The following is a 19,647-nucleotide window of genomic DNA, read 5'->3' as shown; positions in this document are numbered from 1 at the left end:
GCTCAGGAGACCCTGGAGCTCTTGCTGGCTTCCCTGCAGAAGCCCCGCGTTCTCAGAGGCCCCTTGCTGGGAATCTGCCTCGGGCCTCTCTCCTGCGGGGCTGGGACCCTGCAGCGGTGAGGTGGGGTGACCGTGGAGAGCTGAGAGCTTGCGGGGCTCAGCGCTCTGGGCGTTGCTGCCTGCAGCCTGGCTCTTGGTGGATCTGGAAGCCGTGGCGCCGGGGCCATGTTGGGGACTGGGCCGGCTCTGTTCTCTGGAGCCTCCAGCCGGACGCGTGCATCCCCGGCTGGCGGCGGTGGGGACGTGGGCTGGCCCGCCGATGGCTGCGTCTCTCTCACCTGGCTTGTAGTCTCCTTGCCCGGCTTCTCTGGAGGAGCTGGGAGACAGAGCTGAGGGCTTGGGCAGCCACTGGGGAGGGGGGATCTGGCTTAGGTGTGCGGGTTTGGGAGGCAGCTGAGGTTTCTTCCTCGGGGGCGTTTTGGGCTCCGGGTTTGGGGTCTTTGTCTGTGCGTCCCCATGGCTTCTCTGGCTGGCAGGGCTGCTGTGGGAGTGGAGAAGGGGGGCCCGCAGGGCCTCGGAGTCCTGCTGGATACAGTCCTCATCGCGGCGGGCTTGGGCTGCGAAGTCGGGTCCTGTCACAGCAGCTGAGAGAAGAGGAGGAGGAGGAACAGAGGCATTATGGGAGTGCAGGCTGGCACCTGCAGGCCGAGGCCCAGAGGCCAGAGTGTGGTGGGCTGAAGAGGCAACCTTTGCAGCTTGGAGGCCTCCTGGGCCGACTCTTGCCGTTGCCTTCTCTGGAGATCCCCAGGCCGTCTGTGTGCAGCCCCCAGGCTCCTCCCACCCAGGCCCCCGACTCTGCCTTGGCCCTTCCTGGAGTGGGCTTGGAGCCTGGGCCGAGGGGGCAGCGTCCCCGCCCCTCTGTGGGAGCTCTCTTTCGGAAGGCTGGACACCCCTTGATGGGTCAAAGGTCCTCACGGGGTGAGCAGTGTAGACGCCATCCTGAATAGTCACCCACCCCCCCGGCAGCCCTCCGGGCAGTGCTTCCTGTTCCCCACTGACCTTTCTGGGGGCTGCTGGGATCCTGGGGTCACCTCCAGCCTTAGGCCCAGCGTTGCTCTGGGCAGCCACGGTGGCCGCAGCCGATGCCTGCCGCTGACCATCCTGACAGGGTGCGGAGGTGGCTCCAGGGGTGGAGGCTTGCTTGTGCTTGCTCAGAACGTGCTGGTGCAGGCTTTGGGCCTCGGCGGTGGCCAGCCGCAGATTTTGCATGGCGGCCCGGAGGTCTGGGGCCCCAGGCCCCAGAGGCCTAGCTGTGGTTGCTTCCGACTCTCCCACAGCTGCTATCCCTTTGTGTCCACTGTGGCTGTCTTCCCGCTTCCCTTCCCCAGCCAGAGGGACTGCCTTCCCCGGGCCTCTCAGATGCCCCATCGCCATGCTGGGGTCCAGAGGGGGCACATGGATGATGTTCTCAGCTGGGGGCAGCTTCTGGGTCCCCTCGCTGGGGGGCACGGAACCTGGATCAGCTGGTGGTTCCCACCGCAGACTGTGCAGGCCGCTTAGGTCTCCTTTGTCGATGCAGCTGGCCAGCAGCTGCACGCTGCCCCTCTCAGGGGCCCTGCCGGTCAGCCGGGGCTGCAGGGAGTAGGCGGTCAGCGAGACCAGCCCCTGCTCAGTCTCCTGCATCACCAGCCCGGTCCTCGAGACTGAGGCCCCCAGGCCACAAGCCAGCAGCTGCTGGAACTCGGGATCCACGTCTTTGACATCCCCGCTGCCGCCCGGAGCTGGCAGCCTCAGTGGCTTCAGATGCAGCCGGCCCGCCAGGTCCTCCTGAACGAGCAGCCCCTGCTGGTCCACATCTGGCCGGCGCAGCACCTGGCGAACAATCCTGGGAAGCTCGCCAGACACCAGCTCCTCCTTCCGTACGTGGGGTGCCCCCTGCCCTGGGCCTGGGAGCACGTACCTGGCCAGGCAGAGCTCCCCTGGCCCCCGGGCCTCCATGAGGATGCCTCCATGGTGCAGGATGCCAGGCACAGTGTGCAAAGCCTTCAGGGTGCCCTCGGCCGCAGTCTCCTGCCTCTCCAGCGCCTTGTTGCCTGAGGGGCCCGTGGGCTGCTCCTCCCGGAGGTTGCCCCCTCGGACGCTCTCGGCCGCCAGGGAGCCCATGGGACAGTTCTCAAAGAGCCAGGTGAACTTGTGCACAGAGCCCACAGGGATGGGCTCGGGGAGTACTCTGGGCCCCTGGTCTTCCCCCTTGCCTGCCTCCAGGGCCTGGAAGACCTCCTTCTGCCGAGACACTTGCCCCGAAGGGATCTCCACGCGGCTGCAGTAGCGCACAGGCCCTCTTCCACAGGGACGGCCCGAGGCCTGCAGAGGCTCCGTTTCAAAGACATGCCTGTCTGTCTGTCCGGCCCCAGCCTGCATCTGGCTGACCTGCAGGTGCCACTCCCTGGAGCCTTCTGGCCTGTCCAGGGGTTGGGGTGCAAACATCCAGGTGCAGGACCGAGCCTCGGCCTCCGTTGTGGGGCCTGTGACCTCTGACCCCTGCTTCTCTGCCAACTCACTCATCGGGCAGGTCTCAAACAACCACCGGATGGTCCGCACGTCACCTTTTGGGAGTGCCTCAGGCTGGGGACCTGCCTGACCCTTTCCTTCTTCTTCCTGGCGTTCTTCCCGTTCCCGCTGGTGGATGACCTCCAGGGGCTGGGTCTCAAAGAGCCACCGGGCCGTGCCTACATCTCCGGCCACCACTTCCTGCCGGGTGATACCCCGCACCACGTCCACGGTACTGGGGCTTCTGCCTAGCTGGTCCAGGGGCTGTGTCTCAAACATCCACCTGTAGCCCTGCACGTCGCCTCCAACTATCTGCTCTCTGCTGACAGAGGTCAGGGCATGGAGGTGGCCTTTGCCATCCTGCATGGCATACACCGGGGACCCTATGTCCTGGGACTGCCCAGCAGAATCCATTCCTTCGGCTCTGCTCACATTCCCATGGGCCGAAGGCTCACCTTGCCCGATGCTGTCCAGGGGAAGGGTCTCAAAAAGGTTCTTGAAGGCCTTCACGTCCCCCTTCACCCCATCCCTCTGGGGAGCACTCTGAGAGAGGGACAGAGCCGAGGAGCCATCGCCGCATAGATGCTCAGACGTGAGCCCCTCCTGCTCCCGGGGACCCACTCGCTGCAGGTGACCCACTTGGACCTTGTCTCTGGGAGTGTCCAGGGGCTTCATCTCAAATAGCCACAGGGTAGAGCGGACATCGCCAGGGACTACTTCCTCTTTGGGTGGGGGCCGTGCCCCAGACTCCTCGTCCCCCTTGAGAGTGTCTAATGCTCGGGTCTCAAACAAATGCTTCTGTTGCTGGACGTCTGGACCAGGAGGCATAAGGTCTGGGGATGGCTGGAAGTCTTTCTCGTCCACCAAGATCTCCCGAATGGCGTCCAGGGGTTGTGTCTCAAAGATCCAGCGGGTTGCGCTGACGTCAGGCCGGGCCCCCTCCTCCAGGGAGATCCCCCGGATTACCCGCACCTGGCTGGGGTCCCTGTTGATGGCGTCCAGAGGCTGCGTTTCGAAGAGCCAGCGGGCAGACCTCACCGCGTTGCTTTGGATCTCCTCCCGGCACGCAGCCTTGACCTCGTGGATGGCACCCTCTGCGTCCTGGATGGCACACAGCGGCTCTGTCTGGAACAGCTTCACTGTCTTTTTCACATCGCCCTTCAGCTCCTGGATCTCTGAGCGCAGCTCCAGGGGGCTCTGCTCCTGGATGGAGGGGCGGGAGCCCAGGCGGTCCAGCGGCCGCGTCTCAAAGAGCATCCTGGTACCCTGGACATCCCCGCTGGCTTCGGGCTCCCTCACCGGGGCCTCCGGCGCCTCGGCCTGGCCGGTCAGCTCATCCAGCGGCTTTGTCTCAAACAGCCGGCGGGCCGCACGAACGTCCCCTCCGGATGGCGGGGGTCCTGCAGGCTCCTGGTCTGTGCTGTTGGCAAAGGAGCCTTCCTCAAATTTGCGGGAGGTACCCTGGACGTCCCCGCCCGACACGGGCTCCCTGGCAGGCGGCCTCTCACGGTCCCCAATGGCGTCCAGCCGCCAGTTCTCGAAGATCCAGCGCATACACTGGACATCACCCTCGGTGGGCACCTCAGAGTCCAGGACCTCGGCCAGGTCCTCAGCCACAGCCTCGGCCAGATTCTTGCGGAGCTCAGGGTGGATGTGCCTGTACAGGCGGCGGAGCTCGCTGGCTTGCCTCTGCTGGTGGAACTTGGAGAAGGACTCCTTGGGGGGCGGTGGCGGCAGATCCTCCGGGCCCGGGGGTGCGGGGAGGGGCAGGTCTTCTGCAGCTGCCATCGGAGTGGCCGGCGTGGGGGCTGCCTGCGTCTGGGCTTTGACCATCCTTCGGAGGAGAAGGGGCAGAGATGAGGAAAGGGCCGGGAGCTGGGAGAAGTCACAGTGGGCGGGGCCAAGGGGCAGAGCAGTCCTGCGTTGACCTGTGTTTAGGGACCCCCCCCCCTCCTCTCCAGACCTCACCGGGGTATCGCCCCACCCCCTGCACGGCTGGCGTGTGACAAGGCTTGAACTTCGGGCAAAGCTTCTGCTTTCCCAGAATTACCCGGGTTGCTAGGAAGCAGGCGGGGCCCTAGTGGCCGTGAAACCCTGTCCCTTACAGGGATGCAAACTGGACACGCCCCCTCCTCGCCTTCCTTTACCCTAGTCCGTTTTTCCCGCGTGAGCTGCCAGGTGAATCCTGACCTACGGTCCCAGTCCGGGAGAGGCAGGCAGGTCCCTAAACTGGGGACTCCTTCCCAGGGAGAAGAAATTCCCTTTCGCAACACCAGAGGGCGCAGTCGCCACTCTCACGGGAGCCCTGCCCAGCCTTTAACCTCTTGGCTCTCCATTCACTCTCGGCCCTTCCAGGCCCCACCTGGGGCCTGGGGCCTGTGCTACAGCAGAAGCGGCCGGGGGGGCTCCGTGAGGCGCAGGTGTTCACCAGATACCTCACGGTTCCGCAGGGCCAGATCCTGAATCCCAGGTAAGGGCTTTCTGTGCCATACCCCGAGACTCAGAAGGTCTGAGCTTAGGGGGACCTCAATCTCGAGGGTCTTCTAGCCCAGCCACTCACAATTAAAGACGAGGAAAGTGAGGCATAGAGACAGTCAGAGCTTTGCTAATGAGTTCGGTGCTCCTAGACCCTTTTGGGGGCCTAGCTCCCAAGAAATAGGAGGGGAGGGGGCGCGAAGCTGTCTTCCTGGCTGTGGTCCCTCTGTTCCCCCACAGGCACCCCTAGGAGAGCATGGGGGTGACACCCACAGGGAGGGAGGGCAGCGGACTGAGGGCTTACTGCAGAGACAGCCTGCCCTTGCTCACACAGACTCTTGCCCAGCTGCACACAGCCGGCCCCAAACTCCTGTACTTCTTTTTCTCCCCCTTTCACATCAGTCAGCTTCCCCCAAGGCACTGCTTCCCCCTAGCGCCCCCCCCCCCACCTCCCCACGGCCTCCCACCCCTCCAGCCCTTCTCTGGTCTCTGTCCTCTGTGTGTCTTATCTGTCTTGTGACAGGTGGACTGACAGTCCTCAGAGGCCAGTAGGGAAAGAATGAGAAGCACGTCCCCCCTCCCGCTGCCCCTGACCCACTGCTCAGCTCCACACTCGTGCTAAATATAGCGGAGGTCCTGGCCTCGGCATGGCCCTGGGCTCTGGCGGGAGGCTCAGGCTCGCCACTGGGCCCCTGGGCTCCGTCACCCACCTCATCTTCTCTGCCCGGGGCTCCCTGATGCTGCCTCCTCCTCCTGAGCGGATATCAGGCCCCTGGCCTGCAGGACGACCAGGGCTGGGGCCTGGGGGTGGGGGGAGGGGCAAGGACACAGGCAGCGGGTGGGGGCAGGACATCCTCTTCGTGGCTGCCTTCGTGGTGGCCTGAGACCCGCCTGTCACCCTCCTCTGAGGTAGCCATCCGGCATGCCCACCAGACATCAGAGCCCCGAGGAGGGAAACGTCGAACAAAACCTGTAGCCGGAGTCTCAGGGCACGCTCCGGGTGGTTCCTTTTGTTTCTGAGTTCTGATGGGAAAAAAGGCCACCCATGCCTCCCTGTCCTGTCACTACCAGTGCGGCCTGAGCAGATGGCACGTATAGGTCACCAATTCCGCCCCACTGCCGACCTCAGGAATCTGCAGAATCTCCGCTATGGTTACAAATTGTTAGAATCATCAGTCCAGGGATGTCAGAACTAAGGACACTCAGAGGTCAAGGAACCTAACCCCCTCATTGTTTAGGTGGAGAAACTGAGGCCCGAAGACAGGAAGGAGCTGTTCCAAGGGGCTCCATAAGGCAAGATCTGAAGCAGGTTTTCTGACCCCTGGCCCTTTCACCCCTGCCCCTGCCTGGACTGAAACTCCTGGGGCTTAAGTTTCTAAAGGGCAGGGACAGGCATGGGGTGTGGATGGAATCAGAACCGGACTATCAGACTTAGGGTCAGACCTGAACCCCAGAGCCTGGCCTCCTAGGGCTGGGCCAGCCTCTCAGGGTGACCCCACCTTTTCTCCCAGGTCTGCTTGTCCTTGACTCAGCCACCTCCACAGGCCTCAACATCTGGGAAGACTCAGATTTGGTCTCCCCACCTTGTGTCCCCAGATCTGTCCCAAGGGCTTTCCTACTGGGCAAGACCATGGCCTGGGGCAAAGTCGGCCTCCCACCCCAGGCTTTAGGCCATGATATGTGGGGAGCTGGGCTCAAGCCAGCCCTGGGAAGATATTCTGGTGCCAGATATGCCAAGACTTTCGCCCACAACAGCTGGGCATGGGGTTTGTCCTCACTAGGCGGAATTGGGCCGACTTCCTACCCTCCAGCCCCCATGTCCTCTCATCTCTCTTGGGTCCCTCCTTCCTCCAGACTTTGGGCCTGCCTGGGGCTCCCCTGAGAGGAAACCCTGAAGCCTGAGGAGCTCCATACCTGTGTTTTAAAAATCGCAACTCCAGGCCACCTCCTCCTGAAAGCCTTTCTGGATTATGCCAGACTGGTAAGAACCTGTCTCTTCTGTGGGACTCAGGCCTGTGGCAGCCACTCTGAGACGGGCCATGGGGCTCATGCTAATTCTCCTTTAATTTCCTCATGGAATCTTTATATCAGGACCCCCCCCCCCCCCAATTCACCTACGACCTCCTTCCTCTGCCCAGAGCTACCCCTGATATACACTACCCTGAGAGCCATCCCAGAGGGGATCCCAGCCCAGAGAGCCAGCCTGCCATGGAAAGACAGGGAAAAGACTCACCTGAAGATCCCACTTGGCTGAGGGGGTGCTTGGGTGTCTGTCTTTCCCGTCCGGCTTCTTGTTCACGGCCTGTCCTGTTCTGCTGGCCTCGTTCGATGCCGTCTCACTGCCCTGGCTCGGGTCTCTGTCCTCTGCCAGCCCTAGCCGCTGCCTTTATCTTGCTGGCGATGGGGTGGGCCAGGTGGGGGCGGGGGCGGGGGGGGGGGGAGAGGCTAAGTTCAGAGTATGAAGTGGCTTAGTTATTTTTAGGGCTTGTGGAAGTTCCCCTTCCATCCCAGGGAATCAGTTACATGTCCTTTCTGCTGGGAGGGGAAGAAGAGTAGGGACAGCTTCATTCATTCAAATTGCATCTGAGGACTGGTGTCAGTGACTCAGCTCTGGGGTGGGGTGCAGGTGTCCCAGACTATTTTGAGGGAATGAATAAAGAGGGGCATCTGACACCTGGATGGCCCCTAATCCCATGTGCTGCCCCCCCCACCCCTTCTCCACACTGGCCTCTGACCATTGCTGATGTGTGTGTGTCCACTGTGCAGGGGACTGGAGGCCTCCTGCGGGCAGGCCTGTGCCCTCTCCTCCTCTGCTCCTGGTCTGGAGACTTCTAGGGGTCAGCCCAGCTCTCCTTCTCCCCCATTCCCTCGGTGCCAAGGATCTCCTCTCTCTTCTCCTTCCTCTTCCTGCCCCACAGCACCCATCTACACAGTCCCGAGTGCAGCTGGATTGGGGGAAAGACATCTGAATTTCCAGGCTTCGACTCTTCCCTGGGTCCCTGAATTATCAAAGAATTCCGCGGGATGGTTCTGTGGTTTTCGTAGCAGATTATCTGGGTCCTTGTTTACTTTTGGGCTCTTCCCTCTGACTCAGGGCCCAGACTTTCTGGGAACGGAGGGGAAAGGGAGGGGTAGCACGCGGCGAGCTGACTGTGGGGTTATTTCTGACCCTGGAGTCATCAGCTTCCCAGTCACAGACAGACTGGAGCGGGGTGAGGGGGTGGGGGTGGGGGGGGGTGTCATGCCTCCCTCTTCTTGGCCTCCCAGAACCCAAGGTGCTTAGCAGGCTCCGGAGACCCTGACATTTAGACCAGGAAGGTGAGGGGTGTCAGGGGGACCATCCAGAGCACACATGAAGGAAGCCTTTTGCCCAGGCTCTGGGTCTAAGGCCGTGCAGGTGCATTCTGTTACCTGGCAGAAAAGGTCTTCCTTCTGACATCCTGGATGCCCCCTGGTGCCAGGGAGCGATCCAGGCACTGCTCACTTTTTCCACTGAGTCAGCGTGAGTCATGCTGCACTAACCTGGGGGCAGAGAGAGGGGCATCTGGGGACCCCTTCTCTTACATCCACTCCCTCTTTTGGCTTCCCCTGTCCTTTTCTACCCCTCTGCCTGCTCCCCAGGCTTTTCCTGAGCCTCTGGTTTGTTCTTATCAAATACACCGTGCTTTTCAATGTAGTCACCACTAGCCATGGGGGATTCTTACTTATGTTTAAATGGAGTGAAATGAAGTAAAATTAAAAATGCAGTTACTCCAACACGCGAGCCACATTTTGAGTGCTCCGTAGAAACATACTGGACACATCCTTGTGGAAAGTTCTTTTGCACTGCTACTGACACTGAAAATCTCATAACAGGGCGTGTTTCCCTCTTTGCCTTGGCTGTTAGGAAGCTCTGAGCTACATCCATAGTCTAGCAAGGAGACTTTGTGCGCTGCGTCCTGTGTAATGAGGGTCTGTCTCTGAGAGGTTCCCAGAATAAAGGACTTTCAGTTTTATTTTATTTACTTTTTTAAAAAATGTTTATTTTTGAGAGAGAGAGAGAGAGAGTGTGCACACAAGGGGGGAAGGGCAGAGAGAGGGGGGACAGAGGATCTGAAGCAGGCTCTGTGCTGACAGCAGACAGCCCGATGCAGGGCTCAACCTCACGAACCACAAGATCATGACCTGAGTTGAAGGCAGACGCTTAACCGACTGAGCCACCCAGGCACCCCAAGAACTTTCAGTTTTAAAGCTGGGAGGCTCCAAGAACACCATCACAAGCTGGTCACCCTATGTGTAATGATCCCACTGAGCCACATCATCAGGTGTCGATTACAAGGCCATCAAGGCACGATTTATCAGAGCATCTTTGGTGGCCACACTGCGCGGCTTCCTCCAACCATCCTGGGAATGAGGCTGGAAATAAATAAATACACGGAGGTTGAATGTCTGTGCTGATTAACTGATCTTCGTCACAAGGGGGAGGGGCCTCGCGGGGAGGGTGGAGAGGGCAGGCTCTTGTTTTCAGGGGCCAGTCCCTCCTTCCGGGGCCCCCGCTGCTCCTCCGTCAGCCCCTCCCTCCAAGCGGGATTGGTCGGAAGTTCATGGTCTCCCTGCAGAGCTGGCACGCGGTGGCAGGGCTCAGATGAGCGGCTGGTGGCCGACTTGGGGCAAGTTTCAGGAGAGGCGGTGTCCAGGAATGATTACAAGGCAGACTGCCTGAGTTCGAATCCTGCCCGTGACACCCACCAGCTGTGTGACCTTGGCGAGTTACTTGCTCCTTCTGTTCCTCAGTGTCGTCATTTACAAGGTGGGGATAATCCTCGTGCAGGCCTCCAAGCGTTGCTGTGAAGAATATACACATTTCTCTCTCTCACGCACACACGCGCACACACACACACACACACACACACAGTGCATTTAGAGCAGTGCCTGGCACACTAGAAACTCAATAAATGAGTAAGCTCATTGAGCTTTCCCCTGGATCCCTGTCACCCCAGCTTCTCCGGATCCCAGATCCCAGTGTGTCCTCCCTGTCTGAAGACGAATGCCTTTCCAGGCACCGGCTGGCGGCCGTGGCCTCCCTCTAGCTGGGAAGCACGCAGTGGTGCAAGGGACGGCTCCGAGCAGCCCAGGCTGGCTGTTCCAGACCTTCAGGAGACAGGTCCGCTCAGCCTCTTGATAAAACCGTCAGAACCCAGAATGGGGGTTTTCTGCTCTGGGGTCAGCCCCAAGGGAGGGCCGACTTGAGGGGCGAGTCGCCACCCTCCTGCCCTAGGAATGCGGCTACCGCGTGAGAGGCAGCAGAGCGTGGTCTGGGGAGCGTGGGATCTGGTGTCACACAGCTGGGATCAAATCGCCTGCTTGTCGCTTCCTATTTATATGACCTCCGAACGGTCCCTCGGTTCTCTGCACCCTAGCGTCTTAGTTCGGGATCTTCGTTCCGGACCATTCCCAGGATGCAGCAGCTCGTTGGCCGCGGAACCTGTCATGGGACCCACAGTGCGGTGGGAAATGGACCCGGTGAGGGCAGAGGTACCAGCTTGGTGTTGAGGGGCCCAGGGAGGGAGAAGCAAACTCCAAGTGGGAGTACCCAGGTGGCTTCGCGGAGGAGGCGGCCTATGAACCGACTCCCCCAAATAAGGAGGCACTTGACGGGAAGAGATGGGGGGTGTTAGAAGCTGAATTATGTCCCCCTCAGATTCATTACTGAAGCCTTAACCCCCAGACCTCAGAATGTGACCGTATTTGGAGACAAGATCTTTAAAGAAGTAACTGAGGTAAAATGAGGCCAAACGGGCAGGGTCCTGATCCAGTAGGACTAGTGTCCTCTGTAAGAAGAGAAAGAGACACCAGAAATGCATGAGCACAGAGGAAAGGCCCGGGGAGGGCACAGTGAGAAAATGGCCATCTGCAAGCAAGCCATGGAGAGAGGCCTCAGGAGAAACCAAACTGGCCATTGCCTGGATCTTGGATGCCCAGCCTCCAGAACTGTGACAAAATTAATTTCTGTTCTGTAAGCCACTCAGTCTGTGGTATTTTGTTCTGGCGGCCTGAGCTGACTAAGTTAGTGGGGAACAGCACGGTGTACTTGGCCTTGAGGAGAAGGGTCCTCAGGGCGGTCAACAGCTGTCCGGCTTGGGGCAGCGGGTAGGCGATGGGAGTCAGGGGGAGGCCAGGGTGAATGGGGGACAGGGCAGGGGGGGGGGGACAGGCTGACTTTGGACAAGATATGGCCTACGTGTAGTCAGGGAGCTGGGAAAATCTGAGCCCAGGGTGGAGAGAGGGGTGTTGTTAATGGAGGCCCTGAAATCACGGGGTCAAGTATAACCCATTTGGGCACCTTCTAACTCTGCTGAGTACAGATTAATTTGAGCAGGTCTTATAGGATATAGTTGGCAGAATTCCTTAACGTTTATTTATTTTTGAGAGACAGAGAGAGGCAGCATGAGAGGGGGGAGGGACAGAGAGACAGAGACACAGAATCCGAAGCAGGCTCCAGGCTCTGAGCTGTCAGCACAGAGCCGGACGCGGGGCTCGAACTCATGAGCTGTGAGATCGTGACCTGAGCCGAAGTCGGATGCTTCACCGACTGAGCCACCCAGGCGTCCCTTAGTTTGCAGAATTCTAACGATGGAATGGTGAGCCTGGGTGGCTCAGTTGGTGAAGCATCCGACTTCGGCTCAGGTCATGATCTCACACTTTGTGGGTTCGAGCCCTGCATGGGGCTCTCCGCTGTCAGCGTGGAGCCCACTTCAGATCCTCTCTTCCCCTCTTTCTTTGCCCCTACCCCTCTCCCCACTCATGCATGCTCTCTCTGGGTGTCAAAAATAAACATTAAATAATAAATATGGCCCCCCAAGATTCCTGTCCCCGGGTGATTCATTACACACTACTCTAACCACTGCTGTGAAGGATTTTGCATGTGTGATTAAAGTCCCAAGTCAGTTGATCTTAAGATCATGATAAAGAGAGCATCTGGGTGGGCCTGACCTAATCAGGGAAGGCTCTTCTTCGCAGAAAGTTTTCTTCAGCTGGCTGCAGGCAAGGGGACATTTGACACACCTTCCCCGACTTGCAAATGGAGGGACCATCTGAGAAGGAACGTGGTGCTTTAAAGAACTGAGAGAGCCTCCTGGCTGACAGCAAGGAAATGGGGACCTCAGTCCAGTAATTATGGGAGCCGAATTCTGTCACCATCTTGAATGAACTTGGAAGAGGAGGAGTTTTCTTCAGCGTCCAGGCGAGGCTCAGCCTCGTTCCAGCCTTGCGATTCCCCGAGCAGAGAGCTCAACTCTGCCGTGCCGGACTTCTGTTTTGGCTACAGAACTGTAAGCTAATAAAGGGTGTCACTTATCCCACAAAGTTTGCGATATTTGGCCTCACAGGAATAGAAAAGTAATCGAGGGCAAACTGGAGCACTTGAGGGAGGGCAGGAGGCCACGCCTGCCTACCTGGAACAGGCACCGGGTCTGCCCAGAGGCTGGCTTAAGCATTCTCCACCGTGTGGCTGGCTGGGGGGGGGGGGGGGGTCCTAGGAAGCTGTGCTCGGTACGGCCCAGGTCAGCAGGGAGCCTCAGAGCATCTCAGCCTCCAGAAATCCCGGCTAGGGGAAGTCACAGCAGGAAGAGCCCAGTCTTTCATCACCCCCCAAATCACACGTGGGGAGCTGGAGGCTTGCGGGAGAGCCGGGGCTCCGCGGAGCAGTGAAGGAGTGGGTTCAGAAAGCCCACCTCTGGAACCCCAGCTCCACACTTGCCAGCTCTGCAGCCTTGGACAGGTCGTATCAGCTCTCTGAGCCTCAGTTTTCCTGTCTGTACAGTGGGGATGGGCTGGTGAGGGAAGGGCTTCCGGGCAGAGGGAAGAGAGTGGGCACAGACACAGGTGTGGATGGGCGTGACATGTGCCGTGTGAGTTGAGGGCAGGGTGGATGGCGGAACGGAGCGTGGTCTTGGGGGGTGGGCGTGGGCCAAGGGGTGAGTGTCAGCCAAGGAGGTTGGGCCCCATTGCGAAGGGTCTATTTCAAGGGACAGTTTGGATCACAGGAGGCGGGTGATGAGAGCTGGTCCCAGCAGCCCAAGTTCCAAGTGACGGAGATTTTGGCGGTGGCAGAGAAGAGGGGACAAAGGGGCTGCGTCAGCGTGGTGCTCAGGAAGTAAAACAGACGAAATGTGAAAGAACTTAAAGGTGCCTGAGTGAGCTAAAAAGTGTGCCGTCTAGGCAAAGCGACAACCGTTCGGTGTACTTGGCCGTGAGGAGAAGGGTCCTCAGGGGCGGTCAACAGCTGTCCCGCCTGGGGCAGCGGGGAGGCGATGGGAGTCAGGGGGGAGGCCAGGGTGAAAGGGAGACAGGGGGGACCGGCTGACTTCGGACACGATGAGGGCAGAGCCGGTCTTCAGGGGCCAGGTAGTGGGATCCGGACCTCTGGGCTGGTGACAGGAGACCTGGCAGCCATTTGTGTGCAGAGGGGATGCAGGAGTGCTCCCCCAGGGCTCTGCGAGGAGCAGCAGGCTCGGGGACAGACCTGGGAGACGCTGCAGAGTGAGGCAGCAGCCAGGGAGGCAGGACAGAAACCAGGAGAGGAGTTGGTCTTGGAAGATGCTGAGGGAGAAACGCATTTCAAGGAAGGAAGAGAGCAACGGTGTTCGGTGCTCCCAGGAGTAAGGAAAGGAGCCGGAAGGGGCTGCCGGATTCACCAAGGATGCCCTTGAGGACGTTGGCCGGAAGCCGCCGCGAGCCAAGCCACGTGGAAGCACCCGGGAGAAATGCTTCTGGCCCATAAGTCCTCTGGTCCTCCCAATTCTCGCTGGTCAAGTAGGAGCCAATATAGGAGTCAGGGTTGTCGTTAAAAACCCAATCGGGGTCAGGAAAACACCTCTGGCAAGAGAGGCGCGCAGAGTTCCAAAGGCAGGTGGACAACCGGAGCTTTGGAAATGGCCGGCAATGCCTCCAGTGCCCAGAAGGTGGCAGCACCTCACCAAGTGACACATCGTCTCTCTCGGAAGACTGCATTTTATCATCTCATTGATTTATTCTGCGAGAATGCTTTGCCCTGCTGCTAGGTGCTTGCTGAGCTCTTGGCCAAGCACTGGAGATTTTTTCTCTCTCCCCTCATGGAGGCTACATGAGGCAGATAAAACACACAAGTGATTTATCATCATAGCTATCAATTCACCCTCTGACTTCAAAGCCTTATCTCAACCCTCAAAAAACTTCAAAGCTTTATCTTCTGCAAGTTACAGGGCAACCTTTCTAGAGTGTGACATATATCCCTTCCTCCTTGAACAAAAGGTACCAAAAGTCCCTTGCTTGTGCGTGGGACACATTGAACACATTTTCCAAAGACGCTACTCTAATATCTCCCAGCCCCACCACGTCTCCCTTATCAGACTCTGACTCTTCTCCGACTGCTAGAAAGGAGTTATATGCCATCCTCTTGCATCCAGACTAGCGGAAGGACACTCTATGACTTTTCTTTCCTTTTGCCAAAATGTTTATTCATTTTTGAGAGAGAGAGAGAGGACAAGTGCGAGCGGAGGGAAGGGGCGGGGTGGGGGATATAGGGTAAACAGGACAGGAGTGATCTGTGCTGTGGTGACAGTTCCTGTCCAGCCAGGCAAATGGACCACATCAAAGCTCTAGAATCCACTGGCTAAAAACTTGAAGCAGGACGAGGTTATCTGGCTCCAGGCACCGGACCTTTTGACCTCATCTCCAAGTATAGAATGTGTAGGGCTAACCTCCCTTTCCTCAGAGTTATTGCGACTCTCCGGTGACAGAGTGGCTGTTGAGAACATGCAGGAAGCTGGGGCAGGTCCGGGGCGGTCCCGGGGTGACCTCGCTCCAGCCCAGGCCACCACTTCCCACCGTTCGTTCCCACACTAGCCTCTCGACTCTCCCTCGAGTGCCTGCTTCTGGTGCCCTCACCACCAGTCACAGAGCGGCAAGGGAGGGGTCTGTCCCCGTGCTCAGACCGCCGCAAGGCTTCCCTCTGCGCCTGGGATGAGACGGAGGCTGGCCAGGCCTCCCAAGGGTCTGAGTGAAGCAGCCCCACGGGTGTCCCCAACCCCGCCCCACAGCGCTCTCTCCCTCCCTCCCTTGCCTGCCCTCAGGACGCACAAAGCTCTCTCCCACTCAGGCTGGGAGGGCCTGCCGGTTCTGCCTGCTGAGCTGCCCGGCACACCTCAGCCTCCTCCACTCCCTCGCCTCCCCTAACGTTTGCCTCAGGAGCAAGATAAACGGACCCTGGCCTCACCCTTCCTCGCCTCCTGTCCCTGTTCTGTCCTGCACCACGAGGGGACTGTGGCTGTGTGAGGACACCCCAGACTGCAGGCCCACATGGCCTCCATAAACTCCCCTCTCCACGGCCACTCCCCAGGCCTCGCCATGCGGGCCCCGGCAGAAAAGTCTGCTCTCAGGCGGATGGACCTAGAAAAGAGGCTGGGGTGATTGAGAATAGCGGGGTCCCGGGTACCTTGAGATGGAGAAAGACCTCTTCGAATGGCTGACCCAAGGGGGCTGCCAGGAGCCCAGTGGGAACCCCAAAGAGAGAATATTTGTGGGGTAAACTTCTAGGTCCAGCGGCTAAATGGGAATTATCCGGAGCAAGCTGACAAGTACATCCGCGTGTCAGTCACTGCAGGAGGTGTCGAGTTTCGGGGAGTCCCCAAACAACCTTCAAAACACCCCGTGATAGAAAGAGCCGGCCTTGAACATCTGCCAAGCTCAGGAATCAATGCTTTAGGAAAGTACCAGAACAGCAATCTCTCTCCTGCCCTTTTCCCTTGAACGTGGATCCTGGAGGGGTCAGGACACCAAAGGCAAACTGGGCAGATGTGGGGGGCGGCAGGGAGGCGAGCAAGGCGGCACTATGGAAGACTGTCCCGACTCGGCTTAGAAACTCAGGTGGGGAAGTCAGGGAGGGATCGGTGGTGAGTTATTTCTCTTTCTTCTCCGGACTCAGTCCTCTTTACCCTTTACCCAACCACTGTCACTCCAGGCTCACGGTGCGGGAAGGAGACGGAGGGAGAAGAAAAGCGTTGGGGGTGCCCCCCGGGAGCGTCGGATGCCCAAATGCTGGCCCTTCCTCTTGCAGACTGCCCTGTGGGTGCACTGGAGACACCACCCATGGGTGGGTCATTCCCTCAACAGGGCGACGTGACCTCAAGACAAGTGCTTACCCCTTCTTGGCGTCTGCATGCAGGTCCTCCTGAGTGGGCTTGCACGCAGCCCAGGGACCGGGTTCTCCCGGCCACCCTCTTGAAGGCCCCCTATCGGACCCAGGGTAGGAGGAGGGACAAGTCTTGCTTCAAGAAACCCTCTTTCCAGTTTAACTTCCAGTCCCAAGCTTCTGCCTGGTGGCACGTGTCGGGCTAAAGGTGAAAAGCCAATTTGGTCGCCAACTTTCTGTAAGTCTCGGACTTCATTCCAGACTGGGGGTGGGGGAGGGACGGGGCTCTTGGCTGCGTTTTTCTTACCTATGGAGCTTTGACTAAAATCTCTGGGCTAGGAAATGCCCTTTGAAAAAGCCTTGTTACATGAACGGTTTTGCATCTGGAGGCATTCAAAATGCACCTCCATGGCATCAAGATGATTTAAAAAACTTTTTTTTAAACATTTATTTATTTTTGAGAGACAGAGAGACAGAGTACATGTGGGGGAGGGGCAGAGAGAGAGAGGGAGACACGGAATCCGAAGCAGGCTCCAGGCTCCGAGCTGTCAGCACAGAGCCTGACGCGGGGCTCGAACTCATGAACCACGAGACCATGACCTGAGCCGAAGTCAGACGGTGAACCTTCTGAGCCATCCAGGTGCCCCCATGTCTTCTCTCCTCTTAATCTGCTTGTTGTTAGTTAATGCACAGGCCCCAGCACTGACCCTCTGCCAGCAGAAAATTGTTTTTGTCCCGACACATTCTACTCTTGACAGCAAACGTAGGGATGGGCATCTAAGATTTTCTGTCCGGTGCTGGGTTGTATCTTCTGCTCTGCCGAAGTTCCCGCACAGCAGAGTTCACTCCTTCTCTCCCCCTCATGCGTGGTAACTGGCTTAGAAGAAGAGACGAAGGAAAAGAGAGCATATGAGAGATTATTCTGGTAAATTTAGTACTTATTTATAGAAACCATGGTACCTCCAGTTTAGCCACAGCCAAGGAAGGGCTGTCGGGTTGCCCGGGAGCAGCTGCGTAAAAGGAATGCGCTCTTGGTTCCAAAGCGATCATGGCCAGGAGAGTGGATGCATTAAGTTTGTTTTTGTTCAGTCTGGTCTAATTGCACTTGTGTGGAATGTAGAATGTCACCAGGTGGCTGATTACAAAGTGACTGGACCAAAAAAAAAAAAAAAAAAAGCAATAGCTTCTATATTAGTCAGGCATGACAAAATGCCATGGGCTGGATGGATGGCTTAGAGAACAGGACTTTTTTTTTTTTTTTTTTTTTTTTTCTGTCACAGTTCTGGAGGCTGAGACGTCCAAAATCAAGATACCTGCAGATTTGGTTCTTTGGTGAGGACCTCTTACTAGCTTGCTGGGTCCCCACATGGCAGTTGGGGGGGGGGGTGGTGGTGTAAGGAGAGTCCTAATCTCTCTTCCTCTTCTTAAAAGGACACTAATCCTGTCAACGGGGGCCCCACTCTCATGACCTCATCCAACCCTAATTACTCTCCAAACGCCATCGGCTGGGAGGGTGGGGCTTTCGCCTAGGAATTTGGGGCGGGGACCCAGATATTCAGTCCCTGAAGTTTCTCTATAAACAAAGAGCAGCCAGTTAAGAAGTTCGTGAGAAATACAGCACAAAAGGTTTGTGTTACAATGTGCAACTATTGTGTTTCTTTGAGCCGTTCTTTGTTAGATCTTTGCCCGCTGACCTCGAGCCTACCTCCCCATTCCCCTCCTGCCGGAAACTTAACCGGCCCTCCCTGGGAATTGCCTGTTGAGTTCTGAGAGAGGGATCAGATGTGGAGGGGGGAATGTATCTCACAATTATGCGCCACCAACGACACGCCTTTCTGGGCCACTAGATTCTAGCCCTGTTCATTGTGTTGGAGCGACCTTGAAACCCTTCCTAACAGGTGAGTTACTGATACATAACTGCTGCCCTGGCTGGTAGCGATTTTAATACACTTCCTCCCCGCCTTTCGTTCCTTTTGTAATTCATGTCGGAGTTCCTTCACTCCCGGTAAATTTGTGCCGTTTGGAGTTTTCCTTTGAATCAGTCATACCGTCTGCTTGGGTTCCGTCACGAATAAAATAACATCCTTCAACACGTGTTCATTTGTGACAGCTGCATGAGTCATGAGACCTTACCATGTCCTGAAAATTATCTTTTTATAAAAATGCTTATTTATTTTTGAGAGAGCGCGCACACGAGTGGGGGGCGGGGAGGGGACAGAGGATCTAAAGCGGGCTCGGACAAAGCCCGACGTGGGGCCCGAACTCACAAACTGTGAGACCATGACCCGAACTGAAGTTGGACGCTCAACCGACTGAGCCACCCGGGCGCCCTCCCCCGCAAAATTATCTTTGAACACAAGGAAGCCTTCGGGAGAAGTGGCAAGATTCCACTTCCAAAGAAGTTCTGGCCGAATCTCTCAGCTCCTTGTCTTCTCCATCTCTGGTTATAGCCACTCATCCTTCCAGTTGCTCAGACTCCAAAACCTTGAGATCATTCTTGACCCTTTCTTTGCTCGCACGCCCTCATCCAACCTTGTGGTGGGCTGAATAATGGTCCACCTCCTAATCTCTGGAACCTGTGAATGTGTTACCTTATGTGGCAAGGGGGACATTGTAGATGTGAGCATATTAAGGATTCTGAGATGGGGAGATTATCCTGGATTATTTATTTATTTAAAAGCTTATTTACTTTTGAGAGAGAGAGAGAGAGAGAGAGTGAGTGTATGCAAGCGGGGGAGAAGAAGAGAGAGAGGGAGACAGAGGATCCTGAGCGGGCTCTGGGCTCACAGCAGAGAGTCCGATGCAGGACTTGAACTCATGAACCGCGAGACCATTACCTGAACCCAAGTCAGACGCTTAACCGACTGAGCCACCCAGGCGTCCCTATCCTGGATTACTTCAATGGGCCCAATCTAATCACAAGAAAGGGAAGAGGCTGCAAGTCAGAAAAAGGAGATGTGGGCACAGAAGCAGAAGCTGGACGGATGGGCTCTGAAGGCAGGAGGGGTGGGGCCGTAAGCCAAAGAATACACAGTGACCTTGAGAAGCAGACAAGGCAAGGGAATGGATTCTTCCCTCCGGAGCCTGTGGAAGGAACAAGCCCCAACGGTACCTTGATTCTAGCCCCAAAGACTCTCTTCAGACTTCTGAGCTTCAGAACTGGAGAAGAGTAAATTTGTGTTGTTCTAAGCCAGCAATAGGAAACTATTCTAGAGCCTTTTCTGCTCTCTGGATGCAGGAGATGAGAGCCCAAGGTCTGCCAAGGAGACCTTCTGGCTTTCACCCTTGGCACGCTTTAGAGGCTCCCGCCAGGATCAATTTCCATCGCATTATAGTTGCTAGAGTTACTACTCCGGACCTCTAAAGGCCTAATACTCCACACCCATCAGGAGATCCCCTCCCTCCATCCACCATCCAGCAGCTCAGCCCCCGGGACCGTTCAGACAATTGCACTGCCACAGCTCCTCAGGGGC

The 19,647-nt window shown here is 57.5% G+C and overlaps 1 protein-coding gene across 2 annotated transcripts; it reads right to left on the bottom strand.

The window, feature by feature from the left end:
* Positions 1 to 598: 598 nt before the first annotated feature.
* Positions 599 to 7,360, bottom strand: XIRP1 (xin actin binding repeat containing 1). Of its 2 annotated transcripts, XM_042955701.1 has the most exons (3): positions 7,259 to 7,360; positions 1,060 to 4,384; positions 599 to 644 (listed from the first exon to the last, which is right to left on the bottom strand). In XM_042955701.1, the coding sequence occupies exons 2-3, from the start codon at positions 4,381 to 4,383 to the stop codon at positions 636 to 638; spliced, it is 3,333 nt and encodes a 1,110-aa protein (XP_042811635.1). In that variant the 5' UTR covers position 4,384; positions 7,259 to 7,360; the 3' UTR covers positions 599 to 635. The 2 variants fall into 2 exon arrangements, with proteins under 2 accessions (XP_042811635.1, XP_042811636.1); XM_042955702.1 differs by lacking the exon at positions 7,259 to 7,360 and having other exon boundaries at positions 1,060 to 4,466.
* Positions 7,361 to 19,647: the final 12,287 nt, after the last annotated feature.

This window comes from Panthera leo, chromosome C2, assembly GCF_018350215.1.
Source record: "Panthera leo isolate Ple1 chromosome C2, P.leo_Ple1_pat1.1, whole genome shotgun sequence".
NCBI classification, from domain to species: domain Eukaryota; kingdom Metazoa; phylum Chordata; class Mammalia; order Carnivora; family Felidae; genus Panthera; species Panthera leo.
This window is presented reverse-complemented; position numbering and strand designations above follow the sequence as displayed.

Bases quoted from the DNA above. Each gene is read 5' to 3' on its own strand.
- XIRP1 (XM_042955701.1), bottom strand. From the start codon at position 4,383: ATGGTCAAAGCCCAGACGCAGGCAGCCCCCACGCCGGCCACTCCGATG.